The sequence below is a fragment of the Danio aesculapii genome, chromosome 9, assembly GCF_903798145.1.
Source record: "Danio aesculapii chromosome 9, fDanAes4.1, whole genome shotgun sequence".
NCBI lineage: Eukaryota > Metazoa > Chordata > Actinopteri > Cypriniformes > Danionidae > Danio > Danio aesculapii.
This window is the reverse complement of record NC_079443.1, coordinates 43101127-43120271: the sequence shown is the minus strand read 5'-3', so window position 1 is coordinate 43120271 and position 19145 is coordinate 43101127. Positions and strand designations below refer to the sequence as shown.

The window sequence follows — 19145 nt, the reverse complement described above, 5'->3', positions numbered from 1 at the left end:
CTCCCGCCTGCCAACGGCCCTGAATGTCTAAAAACAGTAACAGTGGTAAATTTTACCTGGCGATCCGGGAATGCCAGGAGCTCCTTGGTCTCCCTTCTCTCCTTTCGTAGCTTAATAATAATAAAAAAGTCATTGTTTAAATTTCATAGAGATGTAGGTGATCCGAGACATCAGAACTTGCTTTATGTATTACAATGAAATGCTGTTCTCAATCCATTTTTACAGTAACCTTGAGAATTTTCACCTGAAACAATGCATTAAATGGGAGGATGAGAGCTTGATTTTATACATTGAGAAATAGTAATTATAGTCGTCATATCACCAACATTGTTTCAGAAATGAAGCCATTTATAGAAATCACAAAAGTATTTTAAGTAAGTAGAAGATATTTAGATTAGTATCAAATATATTTCTTCTCTGTGACAAGAAAGACTATAACAACATACCTGGATAGAGCCTTGCATAATCTTCATATCTCTGAAATGGAAAAACAAAATGAGGTTGCAAATTACAACTGGTGCAATCATGATCACTTCAGTTTAACACAGCCAGCATATTGAGCTCATTTTGCAGCATTTCATGCATGAATTACAGCTTATTTGACACAAAAAACACTTACGCCAAATCTGTCCAAGGGCACAGCGGGTCCGGGGGGACCAGGGGGTCCTGGGGGACCAGGGGGACCCTTGAAAAGACACAAGATAACATATGAGGGCAAGCTATCTATAAAACAAGCACTGATGAAACAAACTGCATTTATTTTCATATTCAAGAGGAGGTGGTGGACGTACCGGGTAACCATATCCAGAGCCTGAGCTTGGCTCTCCCTTCTCTCCTTTATATCCGTTCACACCTGGTCGACCCTACAGTCATAAAATCAGGGTTGTTAAGTAAACTCCAATTACATACTCACTTAAATATGATGCCATACAATATTTCTAGGTTAATGAAAGTTGTTTTGTGCAAGACTTACAGGTCTGCCTGGCATTCCGAATTCACCTTTCGTACCAGGAGGTCCTGCTGGACCCTGAAAAAAATTAGACCAAATTAGATGTTAGTAGATCTTTATTTACATCTGAATAATAAAAAAAAATAATTAAAATACAAACATACAGGAGGTCCGACTGGTCCAGAAATACCTCTCTCACCCTACAGAAAATAAAATAAAAGGAACATCAAATTTAGCTACAGAAAATAAAAGGGCACATTGGTTTACTATTTACCTACATTTTTAATGCTAGTAAAGTCAAAAAGAATAGAGACAAAATGGACTAATATGAACTATTAGGAGACCAAAAACAAGTCATATTATATGAATCAACCTACCTTCTGTCCTGTCAATCCACCAAGGTAAAGTGGATTTCCATCAGGTCCAATAATGAGTCCAGGTTCTCCTTTCTCCCCCTGTAAACAAGTTTGTTGATTTTTTTCAGCACAAAGGTTTTTACCATCTCATGTTAAGCTTTGTTTGTTGGTTTCGGCATACAAACCTTAATGTCATAGCCTGGAAGACCAGGCTCACCTCTGTCACCCTTTGGTCCCATCGGGCCCTGATGAAATAAAAAGCAAGTGTATAAGACTGATTCTAAAATACAACATTCTGACTATTGATAGTTTTTTCATTGGATAAGCTGTTTTAAAGTGCCTATAAATGCCCTCTTGACCAAAGCTATGGATCAAATTAGGAGAACACGTTGCCGTTTCACTGGACTTACTTGAGATTGCAGGTATGGGTTTGAATAAAAAACAAATTAACAGTTGTAAGAAATAAAATATTGTTATTTACAGCATTTATGTGATATTCCACCAAATATTTATAAAAAAAAAAATAATTATATCGCTGTGCAAAATATAAAGCTTTGAACCGTTTACAACATAATACTTTCTGTCATTTTTTAAACCTTTTAATTGACATCATGCTAAAAACAGTTTACCCATGTTTAACTTGAAGAGTTCAGATGCAAAAACCTCTTAATGCCATCTGAACATTTCCTCTAAAATGAGCATTTTTGGCAAGCTCCTGTGTGTATGTTCAGTAAATCCCCTTTTATGGCTAGAAATAGGTTCTTAACATTGCCTTTAAAATGAAATAACTAAACAAAAACATTGGAAAAATGGTCATTCTAGGAGAAAATTTCAGATGGCACTTTTTTTTTGCATCTGAACTCTTAACTTATTAAAGACTTACAGAATGCATCAATGACTAAATTGTTTTGATCAAGAAAAAAAAAGAGGACCAAAAATTGAGTACTTACTGGGAATCCTGCTTGGCCAGGAACACCGGAACCACCCTAAAAAACACACAAACAATACACAGATATTGGAAAATTTAGAGAAACGTGTCTGCATGTAAATGCCCACAAGACAATTTGTGGTATCTACTGTAAATACAACAGTTAGAAGCAGGAATGTCATACCTGAGCCCCCGTTCCTCCAACTTCATCATACTGTAAAGAAAAAATATACAGTTAAATAAAAGAACCATTCTAGACAAAAAAAACTGTACAAATGTGAAGACTTACATGTTCAGAGTGACGATAAATAATCTGTCCTGGTGGTCCAGGAGGGCCTGGTGGACCTGGATGACCATGTCCATCTCGACCAGGTTCACCCTGAAAAGAGAATCCCATTTCATCAAATAAGCCACTTACATACAAATTAAAGTGCCAGATATTACTTTCATCCACTTTAGAAAGAAAGTAAACTCACCCTGTCACCTCGCTCTCCTCTGTCGCCCTTTGGTCCCTACAGGCAAATGCAAGACACTGATATCAGCCTCAAGTACTGAACAGAACAGCAGCTGATAAGCAAATTAGCACCTAAATGTATTATTAAAATGAAACACACCTGTGGTCCAGGGAAGCCATCCGCACCAGGAAGACCATCATTTCCCTGAGGTCCTAAACTGCCTTTATCACCAGGAAGCCCTGGGAATCCAGGCTGACCCTGTGGAACAAGATATAAATAAATGAACTGAAATGGTATATTTGGGATCTTTTGCTCAATATATTAACATAAAAACCTGAAAATTCTTAAGTTTGGTATTGGAGAGGAGTGGTAGCTTTTTTTCTTCAAACTCTTTGTGATGTAGGTGACATCGGATTGTTGTTTGAGATGTTCTGACCTAAAGACCCAGCTAACATCTGCTGTTCAGCGATTATGAGATTTTTTTGGCAACTCGAACCATCATTGTAACGTGCATTGGGACATGAGTCCTCATCCTTTTATATTTTATTATTTTGGCTATTTTATTACAGCCACTTCCCAATATTGTGAAGCTTGACAACCTTTTGCTGTAAATCACAGCTCTATTCTTTGGTTTTACTTATTGCAATGACTTTGGCCTCTGTTTCATCATATCATATGTAAAGCCCTATGAAACAGGAGTTGAAAGCTTCCTGTTCCTAGTCACCCAGGTGTACTAAAAATGTCAAACATAAATGGGAATATGATATTTGTATATTGATAAACCTGTGCTGTTCTTTGCAATTATGTGTTCTCAATGAGAACAAAGGTTTTTGGTTAGTTTTTTGAGTATCTTGCTCATATTTAAAAATCATGCCAACATTAGAGGGCGCTATGCAGTCAATCTCATTTGTGCAAGTCTTACCTGTGGCCCTGGGACACCAGGACGCCCCTAAAAATTAAACAAGATTGAAATGAAGTGAACGATGATCCAAAAATATAAATAAAGAATCAAGGTAACACTGTATTTTGATGGTCCATTTGAGTATTAGTAGACTGTCTGCTTAATATCTGTTGATATGCTCCTTTAACAGACATTTAACTGACAATAAGAAACTTTGCAAGTACATGCCAACTTACACTAACCCAAAGCCCAACCTAACAGTCTACTTATAATCTATTGAGAATTAGTTGACAAGTAGATGCAATGTAACTTAAATTTAACAAACGGACCATCAAATTCAAAAGTGACCAGAAACAAATGAAAAAACAAACAAACCGGGATTCCAACTGGTCCTCTTACACCAGGTACTGAACTGAAGTGAACACCAGAACCTTCCATATCATCCTGAACACACACAGAGAAGACAACATTTTATAAATAACTAGCAATTTCATTCTAAACAACTGCAAAACACACAAGATGACTGATGAATACTTACAAAACCAACGTGAAAGCTTGGGCCAGGTGGACCAGGTGGTCCTGGTGGTCCAACAGGTCCAATTGGTCCTGGAAGACCAGCAGGTCCACCAATTCCAGAGGTGCCAGGGGGACCTGAAGAACCTTTGGCACCCTTCAAAGACAAGGAGGAAGGTGAATAAATGAATGAGGCAACTATTAAATCAATTCCAATAAGGCCCAATGAACTAGTTTGGTGAATGAAATCAATTAAGTTGGTTTGTAGGTGGTTATGGAGACTGAAACCTGCCAAGTGCTAAAAGTTTGTTGCGACTGGTAAACACCTTCGAACTATCATTGATCTGTGGCGATTAACATAAGTGACTTGAAAAATTTGCATCAGGATCTTTACTTTTAGTAAACTGATGCTCAGATATTTCAATCTTTGTCCCCCTTAGTTAACAACAAATAAGAACTTAACTCTGATCTATTGAGGTCTTTAGCTTGGAGCAAAGCATTGATTTGATGATAATACATTCATTAAACATATGACTAAAGTAATGGCAAAAAACTCTAATAATGACGTTAGATTTTAGCATTAGAGCTTTGAAATAGAAATTGTGTGAAAAAGTTGGATCAGCAGACTCCCGATCTGCTACCTGCCACCTAGCAACTGGTGTTAGTAGGAGAGAAGATCATAGAGATTGATGGGAATGTAGGAGTTTTGCTACAGAGACAGAAACATGTAAGAAACCTGAGTGGGTTTGACTGTTTCAAAAAAGATGTTTTCTGCAACAGCGTTCAATACAACTCTGTGTCCTAACTATAAATCAGTATCATTCTTTCATCTGTCTTCAAAGGTATTCTTATTTATGAACATCTGCTCTCCAGTTTCACTTCCACTACTGTAAATATACTGTGTTTGGGAGCAACATTTATTGCTATTTTTATAACCTGACAAAAATTACAGCAAATTTAATAATGATACAATTAAATTATACAGTAATGATTCTTAAAAAGTCTGTATTTTATTTGATTTCTAATCTATTATAATGTTAATGAATACTTATTTATAGTTATATAGTATATAGTAGTATAGTATATAGTATAGTTATTTTAGTACATCACAATAAGCTAAACAATGTATATAAACTCACTGGCCATTTTATTAGGTACACCTGTCCAACTGCTTTTTAACGCAAATTTCTAATCAGTCAATCACATGGCAGCAATTCAATGCATTTAAGCATGTAAACATGATCTGTTGCAGTTCCAACCGAGCATCAGAATGGGGATGAAAGGTGATTTAAGGGGCTTTGAACGTGGCATGATTGTTAGTACCAGACGGGCTGGTCTGAGTATTTCAGAAACTGCTGATCTACTGGGATTTTCACGCACAACCATCTCTAGGGTTACCGAGAATGGTCAGAAAAAGAGAAAATATCCAGTGAGCGGCAGTGAGGATGCAAATGCCTTGTTGATGCCAGAGGTCAGAATGGCCAGACTGGTTGGAGCTGATAAAAAGGCAACAGTAACTCAAATAACCACTTGTTAAAACTGAGGTATGCAGAAGAGCATCTCTGAACGCACAACACATCTAACCTTGAGACGGATGGGCTACAGCAGCAGAAGACCACACCGGGTGCCACTACTGTCAGCTAAGAACAGGAACTTGAGGCTACAATTCGCACAGGTTCATCAAAAAAGAACAATAGAAGATTGGACAGATGTTGCCTGGTGGGATGAGTCTTGATTTCTGCTGCAACATTCGGATGGTAAGGTCAGAATTTGATATCAACAACATGAAAACATGAATCCATCCTGCCTTCTATCCACAGTTCAGGCTGGTAGTGGTGGTATAATGGTGTGGGGAATATTTTCTTGGCACACTTTGGATCCATTAGTGCCAATTGAGCATCGTGTCAACGCCACAGCCTACCTGAGTATTGTTGCTGACCATGTCCAACCCTTTATTACCACAGTGAACCCATTTTCTGATGGCTACTTCCAGCAGGATATCGCGCCATGTCATAAAGGCAGAATCATCTCAGACTGGTTTCTTGAACATGACAATGAGCTTACTGTACTCAAAAGGCCTCCACAGTCACCAGACCTCAATCCAATAAAGCATCTTTGGGATGTAGTGGAAATTTGCCAACAAATTTGCATTAACTGCGTGATGCTTTCATGTCAGTATGGACCCAAATCTCTGAGGAATATTTGCAGTACCTTGTTGAATCTATGCTATGAAAGATTAAGGCAGTTCTGAAGGCAAAAAAGGGTCCAACCCGGTACTAGTACGGTGTACCTAATAAAGTGGCCGTTGAGCGTATATACAAATGCAGATAAAGTCTGAGTAGAAGACAGTCAAAAAGTCTGTACATGAAAGAAGAAAAAGCATGTAAAATAAATTATGGCTTGGTTAAAAATGTGATCTAAATCTCATCAAAATCTATTCCTTTCATTACAACTCACTGACTGAAAAGTAATGAAAGATAGGATGTTTTTAGGATTGCACTTCAGACAAAGAATTATATCATTAATCCACACAACTATAACTATAACATCATAATAGTTAGTTAATTAAACATCATATTTAATAATTAAACATAAAATAGTGATGGTTATTGTAAAAACAAACTGCTTGTCTCAATTTTGCTCTGTCATAATTATTAGTCATACAGAAAATCCCAGAGAGTTGAACATGTGTGATATGCAGTAGAATATATGCATACTGTGCACTTTTATACAAAACCTCTAAAAGATTTGAGCAAACTGACCTTCTCTCCCACCGGTCCAGGAAGGCCCAGCTCACCGGCATCACCCTGCGGAGCACAAAATCAGTCCAGCGTCTAAAGATAGCTACCATTACAGGGATCTCAACAGAACTGAATTATGCAAGTCCAAATCCATTAAACCACCAGCACTGCAATCTAAATATAGACAGGTTCCCATTTTTATATATATTTTTTACCAATGAATTGCCATGACTTTTGCATGACCCTTTCCAGTCATTCCTGATTAGGATGTTTTTGAAATCATGTCTGGCTGGATTTACATTTGTGTGTCTAACAGTAATAAAGGGGGCAAGCCAGTGTCCTCTGTGTTATTGTCTGCTAACTGGGTCCCGCAATAAATATTTTGAGTTTTACAGATAGCCCTGATGTCAAGTGAATTAATGGATTTCAGAATTATGCTTACAAATGTCTCCAATAAGACCAATAAACACATTGATGTCCTCCTGCTTGCTTAAGAGCATGTTTACTCCGCATAAGCGCACACTAAACAGCAACATTTAGATGATAGAATGTATTAGAGCAATTTTATGGATTTCAAAGACATCAAAATATTAAAGTGCCCCTGGTATGCTATTTCCTAGGTTCTTAATTTTATTTTGCAGGACGTCTACAGAAGGTTACCATTCATGCAAGGTCAAAAAGAGTTTAATATTCTCATAATGCACACTGCAGCAGCATCTCTTTTCCCAATTTGTCTGAAATGGTTAATTCAAGAATCCAGTTTCTCTAAACCCCTCCTTTCTAAGAGTCTGCTCTGTTATGATTGGTCCAGCCTCTAGTGATCAGCAAGTCAGAAACTAAACATCCATTCCTATGTATAACTTAATTTTAATATTCATTCATTCATTCATTCATTCATTCATTCGTTCGTTCGTTCGTTCGTTCTTTGGCTTAGTCCCTTATTTATCAGGGGTCGACACAGTGGATTGAACCGCCAACTATTCCAGCATGTTTTCCAATGTTTTACGCAGCGGACACTCTTCCAGCTGCAACCCAGTACTGGGAAACAACCATACACACTTGCATTCACACACTACGTCCAATTTAGTTTTTTACCTAATTCACCTATAGCGCATATTTTTGGACTGTGGGGGAAACCGGGGCACCCGGAGGTAACCCACACGAACACAGGCAGAACATGCAAACTCTACACAGAAATACAAACTGGTCCAGCCGGGACTCGAACCAGCAACCTTCTTGCTGTGAGGCAACAGTTCTAACCACTGAGCCACCGTTTCACCTTTAAATTTCAATATATTAATCATTAATAATTTCAATATATTAATCATTAATGTATCTAACTCAGCTCTGATTAATTGTGGAGACACATTAAATTTCATGTCAATTTTTCTTTTATTATGGAAGTCTGAATTGTCTTGTAGTGTCTTCATACCTTCTCTCCTTTTGGACCAGGTAAGCCTGGTTTTCCATCAGCACCTGGTACACCCGAAAGTCCCTATTTACAAAATAAAAGCAACATTTTAATTTCATTTATTTACTTATAAAGCACACGTAAAAACACAACAAAAGAATAAAAATAATGAGTTAAATAGCATTTATAATGAGTTAAAAAAGTAATACAATGCAACTGTAACTTGCTGATTTGAAATCATTTACAGAAGATGCAGATCTATAAATTATTCATATTATTATTAGACTTTTTATGGCTTTAACAAGACATGAAACATAGAGAAACAGTAAGTGAAAAATACAATAATGAAAACAATGCATCATAGTGCATACAAGATCCACAAGGCAATGTCTCTGACCACACTTTTTCCTAACACAGCACATTCAAACCAGCATGTCATGTCTCTTCAAACTCACCGGCTGACCTGGAGCCCCATTTTGCCCAGGAGGACCAGGTGGCCCAAAACCACCAGAGCCTGAAGATGCAGAGCCAGGGGGACCAGGGGGACCAGGAGGACCAGGTGGACCAGGCAAACCAGGCACTGCCTGATAACAAACGTAAAATGCAACAAATTTAACAACAGAACAATCAAGAATTACAAATAACATTAATAAACTTATGACACTCTGCATTTTATCATCCAAAGTCACAACTGCCATATTTTTGCGATGTACATTTATATACAACGAGTTTTAAAATACAAGTTTTAGTGTAAATAATAATAAGCAAATTTACAGGATCTGCTGCATTTACTACATCTTATTTGTAATAATATATCATACAATTAGTAGGGTATTTTTCAGTTTTTTGTTTGTGTTAATAATAATATGCAAATTTACAGAAACGACTACATTTACTATGTTTTAGATGTTTTTTTGTTTTTTTTTGATGGGTATTCATACCGGCAGATTTGAAGAGCATAAGATGCTTAATTTATCAACCCCAAACTCAAAAATCTCAAACCCAAAAAAATCTAAATCAATGAAAAAAACTATTTTTAATATCTGTGGGACTGCAAAATGGAGATTTGAGTTCTGTGTTAATCCTTTAAGTTACAATAGGGTCAACATGACATACCCGCACACTGTCCATATCAAATCCAGAGCCCTCCATGTCCACAAATGTCTGTAAAATTAATGTGCATCAAATAAACAAAATGTCAAATAAAGAGATCACAAAAATAGAAGACTAATAATAAACTCACAGGTCTATCAAAGCCAGAGGAGGGTCCCGGTGGGCCAGGAGGACCAGGAGGCCCACGGGGTCCTGGCTGACTTTCACCTCGATCTCCCTAAAAAAAATAATTAATAAAAAGTCATCTAATTGCAGTATAAGTGGTTTTCACAATTCAGATCTAAATGGTTCACAACCCTGATATAGTTGATTGATGTGACCTATTTTAACACCATCAAATACCTTCTCTCCTTTGGGTCCAAGATTCCCAGGAGTTCCAGGAAAACCAGGAGGTCCAACTTGGCCCTGTGACAATAACCAATGTTTAATAATTTTTGTACATGAAGCATATATGTGCAGGCACAAAGCACACAACATCAACAATACAATCAGACTTTTCTTTGTAGTTTGCAGTGAAAACAAACCCTAAAACACACAATTTCAGATGGATAATCTCATCCAGATATACTGAAAATGTCATTTAGCCAGGTCTTTTTTATTATAAGGTAGCCTTATGAAACACATTACTTACAGCTTTTCCATCTTCACCAGGGTCACCCTATAAAGGAGAGGATAGAATATTAGTTTTGTTGAGATATGACCAATGCCCGATGCATTATGCATAGTCTCAAGGACAGAAACACAATGTGCCTTTGTGTTTGCAGTGATGCATATCTTAAACCTGTATTAACATCATTCTCTGCTTGTGATGGGAAACACCATAGGGATCTATTACCACCCAAACACATCAAGGCAAACAGAAGACCACTTATGACACATACGACTTGAAAATGGTATAACGCTGTTCCTTTTAAATGTAAATACACTGGCTAATAGAAAAACAGAGCCAACAACTGTGTCATTCCTTTGGCTTTGATCTACTCACCGGCTCCCCTTCAGCTCCAGGGGGACCAGCAGGTCCTTGGGGTCCAGGTGGTCCTCTTGGTCCTGTGACTTTCTGCACAACTGACCCATCGCCCCGCACCTCTACCTCTGCACTGGGCCCTTGGGGACCCGGAGGTCCTGGAGGACCAGGGGGGCCACGGTCACCTTTCGATCCAGGATAACCAAAACCAGAAGTGCCCTGAAACCGAAAGTTAACACAGATTTGAACAAATACAATAAAAATGTGAATTTAAGATTCATTATAGTTTCATGAGAACAGCACTAATAATCTACACTACAGTACATCTACACAAACATAATAAAATATTTATATATACATATTGTATGTCTATAAAAAATTCTAGCTGATGAATTCTACTTGAAATAGATCAATATGTGGAATATGCATGTATACGTGTATATATAATGCACAGAACATATTATTTTGCAAGTGTATTCACTTACATAGTATCTAGCTATTATTAATAGTATACTATTATTATAGCATGGTTTCCGCTACATTCATTCTTCTTCATTCACACCAAAATTCATCCTGCCACGGATACATAACAGCTTCTGATTCAAAATATTCAGTCGTTTTTTTAAATAGCGGGTTATAATTGCACCAAAACGTATTAAAATATACGTTTTATAACAGCGCAAATGTTTCTGTTACCGTAGTCGAGCTGTGCGTTATTTGTTTAACCCTTTAAGGTGACATACTGACTGACTGACAGGTGCATGATGCGTGAGGCCAGCAAACACGATGTCGGTTTCAGTTATGCTAAACACAGTTTCCATAATTATATTTTATTTATAGATAAAGGTCTGTGGTTCTGCATACAATGACTTTATCTTGCTGGAGTTTATAACTGTTTCACTTTACTTCAGGATGCATTAATGCTGCTCTGTAGGTCTATTGGATACATTCATAAATATTCCTAGCAAATCTAATAAATGTTGAAGACATACTCGTTACATAAACACACTAAATCACACTTCAGCAGCATTTATTTGAGAGTGCACAAGAAAATCTGCATTTGAGCAGTGTGTATTTGAGGGCGCGCAAGAAGTTTTGTGCACGAACAGAGGAAATTGGCACTCGAGCACAGAGATTCACATGCTTGTATTACATGAATGCGATCTTGACTTGTAATACTGCGCTCAGGACATTTGTCAATGAAATAATGCCACAGGTAGTTGGTAGAGCTGTGTAACAGTCTACCGCCACAGCTGGAAAAAAATCCTAGAGGAAACACTGTATAGATATTATTATTATATTATTATATTATATATTATATATTATTATATTATATATTATATATATATATATATATATATATATATATATATATATATATATATATATATATATATATATATATATATATATATATTAGGGGTGTCAAAATTTATTGTTTCTTTGAAGCACTTCAATGGAGACGCGAACAATTTGGTACTGTGGAAACTGAGCACAATTTACTGCTTGTGAGTTTACTAGACAGTCTTTCACTGACAAGGAAGTACATCAGAACCCAGCAAGGAGAAAATGAAAGCTGTAAACTCCCTTTCGTGAGGTAACGTTTTATCTGCTCTCTCGGCTGTTACAACAATAATGTTACTTGTGGATCCAGACACAAGCGTGTCTGCGTGTCCACCGCGTCGCCATCTATAATGGATCAGCTGATCGCTGCGTCCATTTAACATCAGTGCCTATGTTTGCTGAACAGCGCCAAAGCCGCGCTGACTGTTAAAGCCAATCGAAACCTTTTCTGTTGAACGCGTGATCAATCATAGGCGTTCACGAACTCTCTCAACAACACTCAAAAGCAAGCGGGATAATATTTATATTAGTTTATTTGCTATAAATGGTCATGTTGTTCTGTGCATGTACTTTAGTTTTGTTTGATACATTCAAAAAGAGTGTTTTCTTTGAGTAGATAAAATTAAAAGTAAAGTACATATGTCTGACTGCTTGACTTTGTGTCCCTGTAATTCAAAACACTTAAAAATCATACTCAACCATATTTCTGATGTTCATAATTTTCCACAGATTTGGGTTTACTGGTTTTCACAGTATAAAATACATTATGCCTATGGAGAGTCCTCGTAAACCACACACACATATTAACAACCTTAATAGAGTATAACAAGGACAAGCCCATGTCTTTAGGTAATTCTGTGTCCTTGTAAAACACATAAACAAGTAAACACACACACACACAGAGTATATATGTTAAGGTCTAATTGTGGGTATAATTGTAATGAGGTAGAATTGCCCATTATGTAATTTTGTATTTTGCCAAAAAATGCTGACAAGTGACAAAATGAATGACAAATGTAACTTTTGCCATGAACAGTGTTTTAATCCACTCTTAACATGTGCAGTATATGTTGCACTGTCACAGTTATGTCTAGGTTTAGAAGAATCACAACAAACCTTCATTCCTTTCTCTCCTGGGACGCCCTGTGAAAACACACAGACAAAAAATGATTGACCTGTCTGCCGCTCGCACCAATATAACAGATGGCTGAACATTCAACTCCCCATCACTGACTTCACACATTACTGGGGATTTTGAAGGACGTGTTGTAAAACTTCAATGTGATAATCTGACTTCAAGAAGAGCCCTGTTTCTACTATTGTGACTAAACAACAATTTCATAGACAAAACAGAAATATTTATTTGTTTCTTATTAGCACAGCCTGTATTTTTTTTTCAGACAGACAGAGACAGATAGATAGAATGAAAGATAGAATGATAGATAGAAAGATAGATCGACGGACGGACAGGTAAGCAGGCAGGCAGGCAGGCAGGCAGGCAGGCAGATAGATAGATAGATAGATAGATAGATAGATAGATAGATAGATAGATAGATAGATAGATAGATAGATAGATAGATAGATAGATAGACAGACAGATAGACAGATAGACAGACAGACAGACAGTTAAAATCTAATCTAATTTAAATGAATTCGTATGCATGAATATGAAATGCAGACTGCTATTGAGCACACCATATGAAAATGTACAAGTGAGTTGGAATGAGCCAATAATTTAATAAAACTAGCACATTTTGCCAAAAAGCATCACTCAATGTTCTACTAAAGAAAAAATAACTTACATCGATCATGGCCTGAGGGTGAGTAAATGAACAGCCCATTATTCTTTTTTGGGTGGACTATCCCTTTAAAATTCAATGTAATATAATGGACAGGCTGTCCTTTCTTACTAGTTTACGCTGAAGATTTTCAGAAAGATTAGTGAGATTGGCAGAGCTCAACGCACCTTCTCTCCTTTTGATCCTCCACCAGACACTGATCCAGACCCCACATCACCCTTTGGCCCTGCAAGACCCCTGTCACCTTTAGCACCCTTCTCTCCTCTGTCACCCTTCTCTCCTCTTGCACCTGGGAACAAGAAATAGGACGTGGACGTGAAATCGGCAGATCATATAAAAATTAAACATGATTTATATATTTAAAACACATCTGGCTCATATTTTACACCAAACTAAAACAAAAGATATTTTTCATAAAGAAAATAAAGCATATTTAAAGAACATTAAGAATTTTGTGTCAGTTTTGTGTCGATTATTTAAAAGCAAAACAAATGGTATTTACATTTTTACAATACTATACAGGTGCATCTCAATAAATTAGAATATCATTGTAACATATATTTCAGTAATTCTATTATATAGATTCATTCCACAGATGATATTTTTCATTTATTTATTTTAATTTTGATGATTATGGCATACAGATAATTTTTTGGAATTATGTATCTCAAAAATTGTAATATTAAGGATTTCTTAACACCAAAATGTTGAACTACTAAAAAGTATGAACATGTACAGCACTCAGCATGATTTATTTAATATTTCATATTTTTCTGAGATTCTGAATTTTGTCCTGTCATTAGCTTTAAGCCATAACCTTCAAAATTACAATAACTGAATGAATCAAAATGAAATCAATCAGTCTGTGTAATAAATCTACAATACCTGACAAAAGTCTTGTCGTCAATCCTAGTTGTAAGAGCAATAAATAATAATTTATTATTTTATTATTTTAATTTAAAATTTGGAAAAGTGGCAGAAGGTAGATTTTTCTGACGAATCATCTGTTGAACTGCAAAGTTCCTGAAAGCAAAGAAGGTAAAGGTGCTCCAAGGATTGGCCAGTCCAGTCACCAGATATGAACACTATTGAGCATGTCTGGGGTAAGATGAAAAAGGAGACATTAAAGATGAATCCAAATAATCTTAATGCAAGAACGTTTTCTTTGCCATTCCAGATGACTTTATTAATAAGTTATTTGAGTCATTGCAGAGATATATGGATGCCGTCCTCCAAGCTCATGGGAGTCATATACAATTCTTTTTCCACTGCACCATGACTTTATATTCTATACTGGACATCATTTCTGTTAAGTAACAATACTTATGTCTAAGCAAAGTCAGACCTTACTGCCCTAATTAAATAATTAAAAATCAAGGCATGATTATATTTTATTTTGGTAAAATAAGCGTAATCTAGAGGCCTTTGTCTTTTATATTAGCCACTTCTGATGCCAAATGTTCAACTAGAAGTCAAGTTATTATTTTATTGTTCCTAAAACTTGGATGGGCAACAAGACTTTTGTCAGGTAGTGAACATAAATGATAATGTATATGTTTCACTGTTTGAATTGAATAACTGAAATAAATCACCTCACACTAAAATAATATTTTAGTTCTCTGCTTAAATAAATAAATAGCATGACAATATTCAAAGAAGACAGGCCAAACTCTGCATATTCATGACAGAATATGCCTACCAGCACAAGCTTCTATGCACAGTCTGTTTTAAAAACAACAACAATACAAGCAATAAATGACAAACATATATATGTGTGATAAACAGCATACATATGCAGCGGCTCTAATGTTTGCTCCCAGTCTGCTGCACACCGTCTCTGACATCACTACACATCCGCAGCATTCTACCAGCATTTCATGCAAAGCGTTGTGTAGAAATTCTGCTGAGAATTTCTATCCAAAATTCCACGTCCATTAGGGAGATTTTCAGCTCCTCACCAGTGACCCACCTGAATACCGGATGCCATCATCAGCCGAGCTCGAAGTTCTAAGAGAGTTTGAGTCATCAATAACATCGATCGAGTCAAGAGAACCTCCATATGAGCCTGAAGTTTGCTGTGAGCCACCATACGAGCCCGCTGACTGCCGAGAGCCTCCGTGTGAGCCAGAGGTTTGCAGGGAATCACCATATGAGCCAGATGTGTGCCGGGAATCACCATAAGAGGCTGATGTTTTTCGGGAATCCACATATGAACCAGATTCTTTTCGAGAATCTCCGTAGGAGCCAGAAGTTTGCTGAGAGGAGTCAACTGAGCCTAATTTTCATTCAGATTGACCAATTCAGCTTGTTTTGAGGAAAGATCACACTTGAGAAAAATATTTTAAAATAGCAGAAAGGGATATCTATCTATCTATCTATCTATCTATCTATCTATCTATCTATCTATCTATCTATCTATCTATCTATCTATCTATCTATCTATCTATCTATCTATCATTCTATCTATCTATCTATCTATCTTTTAATTTTATAATAATATTTATTTTATAATTTGGGATACTTTAACATCATTTGTGATTATTTACTTATTTATTTATGATTATGTACTTATTTAATCTCTTAATTGTGACTTCATATCTCAAAAAAACATGTACAATTATGAAGACCCACTATTATTAAACCCAAATCTAATCCAAAATTGTAACTATATATCTCAAAATAACATCTTTATTTCATAATTATACATTTTAACCAAGGAGACATAAAAAAAAACTCTTTATTCCAGCCCACCCCTCCTATTATTATTAATTATTTTACAGTTTTTCTCAGTGGCTTTGGTGCATTTCTCACAACACTATTTACATTTGCACAACAGTTCATGCATTTCTCAAAACAATTAGTACAAACTGCAAAACCTAGTTGATAACCTGCAAAAGCATGTTACTTGCTCAAAATGGATAGCTCATTCCTCAAGAGGAAGTATTGATGTCAATGAAAGTGTCAGTGTCATCAAGATGAAAAGTCCTGACTCTATTGTTTATGAACAAGATAATCAAATGGCTTTGTCCTGTTTTCATTATGACAGTTTACAGTTTGCACATTTTTTCCAATGCAAAAAAGTCAGATTTTAGTGACACGTTTCACATTTTGACTGCATATGCTCTTTACAATTCTAATATATTCACAGCATTGTGCAAAAGAATAAATACACCCTTATTTACAACAAACATAAACTCCCTTTGGGTAGAGCTGCGCACAACTGTAAACAATATTACAGGACATTTTGGAACTGAACCTACAACATACATACTGTAGGTCTGTAAATCATTCATCAAATTGTTCAATTTAAAAGACATTTTCAGGAGAAAAATATTTAAAGATTTTTATAAAATTTCCTTGACAGATTTTGACAACTCGTTCAACATTTTTGTATGTAATGACTCAAGTAATGAAATGAGGACTCTTAGTTTTATATGGACTGACTATTTAGCATTCACAAGTTTAGTTACTTTTGACTGACATGACATAAGCAAATGATAATGTTATGAAACAGCAGAGAGTTGTATGAAAGCAATTGATGCATGTCCAAAAGCATTCGCAATTTGTTGGAAGAAATGAGAAACTGCTACTCTGATGTGAACAAATGACTAATGGTTTTGAGAAATGCATTAACTGTTGTGCAAATGTAAATAGAGTTGTGAGTAATGCACTAAAGCCATTGCGAAAAACTGTAATACATATATATTTTTTCTCTTTCTCTTTTTCATTGTAATTGTTTAAAGTTCCCTGTTTGAGTTTCAACTAACTTTTCTGCATTGTCATAAACCTCTTTCAGCACGGTTTCAAATATCTTAATTTATTTGTCTATTACTATTCTTTTAATTATTTATTTTGAGCTGGCGTAATATTACCCTTACTTAACCTTCAGTATATATATGATTTATTGCTCTTTTTGGTGTGAATTTTTTTTAATGTGTATATATCTATATATAATTTGTTTTAGAATGTCTTCATTCTTTAGTTTTTCCTTTATTTTTTCACTATTATTGTTGTTGTTAGCATTATTATTATAATAATTAGTATTTAACAACCTGTATTCCTGTATTTTGGTTATTACATGTATTTTTTGTATGCACATATACGTCATATTTTTTGTTCACATAATTCAAAATAAAATAAAACTATTTGAAAAACTTTTCATAATTATAAATAACTATTAACATAACAATAACATTTACATTTACATTTAGTCATTTAGCAGACACTTTTATCCAAAGCGACTTACAAATGAGGACAAGGAAGCAATTTACACAACTATAAGAGCAGCAGTGAACAAGTGCTATAGACAAGTTTCATAACATAATAACAATAACATAATTGTAGGATAGATACTGTAAGCATGCAAAACTTCACTTACACACAACAATAATGCGCATGAAAAATAAATACTAGCCATAATTTATCCATTACAGAGCCTAAATAACCAACTTAAAAACGTTTATACAAGTGAATGTAAAATGCCTTTGAATATTTTTTCCACCAGTAGAGGGAACCAAATACCACAATAGCCATTAAAATCACTCAAATCTATAAAGTCAGTCTATTCTATCACACCTGAAGGAAATCTTTTAATCTGAACTTTCAATTCACGATTAATATTAGCATTATTAAATCAAACATTCTTGACTGAAAATATACGGTCAAATCTCTGTCAGTTTAACAGCAGCTAACCAACAAGTTGGAGAATGTGGTCAACCAGTAATGCTAAAAACATTTCAGATTAAAGGGATAGTTCACCCAAAAATGAACATTTACTCAATATTTATACTCCCTAAAGCGATTCCAAACCTATATAAGATTCTTACATCAACTGAAAGCATTCCTGATAGCAGGAAAAACAATTACTATGGAAGTCAATGGTTAGAGGTTTCCAACATTTTTTAAAACATCTTCCTTTGTGTTCAACAGAAGAAAGAAACACATGAATGATGAATAAAAGATGACAGCAGTTTCATTTTTGGTGAACTACCCCTTTCAGCAGGTCAATGAATGGTTGCCCCCCAAATGTTTTCCTTCATGAACAATTTCAACATTTAAAAATGTGAAAGCAGAAGGAGAAAAATGCATTACTTCAAGTTTACAAGCAGAAAAACAGCCACTTAAGTGTTCAACAGAGCAATAAATCCGGCTGATGAGCTGTGCTGTCAGACAGGCTGATATTTTCCAGTTCAGACCTGACAGAGAACAGAAAAGCTTACCTGTCTGCTGTTTCTCTATAGGCTGCCTGCTGGTCACCGGCGGCTGCTGGATCGGCCGAGACGACGGAGGCGTCGGCTGAAAATACATACACATTATTAATATATCACAATTAACAACATCCGACTGTCAGTATATGGTAGATTGAATAATAATAGAAAAACACAGTCTTTTGTTCATTTACACAGCCCATGCGTTTTGTTTTTGAGAGAGAAGATTATACACAAATTAATGTAAAACCTTTTGAATGATGTCTTGCACGTATCTGTATGACAAATAGATGTTTCTTTTAGCCTATAATCGCAGTAAGGCAAGGCAGGCAAGGCTAACTTAATTTGCACAATTTTACACAACCATAGTTGACCCAAAGTGCTTTACAAGAATAAAAATGAAATATAAGTAAGTATTAAAAATATAAGAGAAAATAATCAATGTTTAAACTGAAATACAGGTA

At 35.7% G+C, this 19145-nt stretch overlaps 1 protein-coding gene across 1 annotated transcript in view; it reads right to left on the bottom strand.

The window, feature by feature from the left end:
• col18a1a (collagen type XVIII alpha 1 chain a) overlaps positions 1-19145 on the bottom strand; it is a 67509-nt gene that overhangs the window by 12140 nt on the left and 36224 nt on the right. The window contains exons 5-31 of the mRNA XM_056465824.1: positions 18694-18769; positions 13642-13763; positions 12792-12818; positions 10353-10550; positions 9999-10025; positions 9710-9772; positions 9498-9584; positions 9371-9418; positions 8710-8838; positions 8276-8338; positions 6865-6909; positions 4128-4259; positions 3965-4033; positions 3611-3637; positions 2848-2946; positions 2710-2745; positions 2523-2612; positions 2418-2447; positions 2256-2291; positions 1491-1550; positions 1327-1404; positions 1114-1149; positions 974-1027; positions 792-863; positions 620-685; positions 447-477; positions 57-110 (exon numbers count right to left, since the gene is read on the bottom strand). Coding sequence (XP_056321799.1) covers positions 57-110; positions 447-477; positions 620-685; positions 792-863; positions 974-1027; positions 1114-1149; positions 1327-1404; positions 1491-1550; positions 2256-2291; positions 2418-2447; positions 2523-2612; positions 2710-2745; positions 2848-2946; positions 3611-3637; positions 3965-4033; positions 4128-4259; positions 6865-6909; positions 8276-8338; positions 8710-8838; positions 9371-9418; positions 9498-9584; positions 9710-9772; positions 9999-10025; positions 10353-10550; positions 12792-12818; positions 13642-13763; positions 18694-18769 — 1855 coding nt within the window. The remainder of the gene's footprint in view (positions 1-56; positions 111-446; positions 478-619; positions 686-791; positions 864-973; positions 1028-1113; positions 1150-1326; positions 1405-1490; positions 1551-2255; positions 2292-2417; positions 2448-2522; positions 2613-2709; positions 2746-2847; positions 2947-3610; positions 3638-3964; positions 4034-4127; positions 4260-6864; positions 6910-8275; positions 8339-8709; positions 8839-9370; positions 9419-9497; positions 9585-9709; positions 9773-9998; positions 10026-10352; positions 10551-12791; positions 12819-13641; positions 13764-18693; positions 18770-19145) is intronic.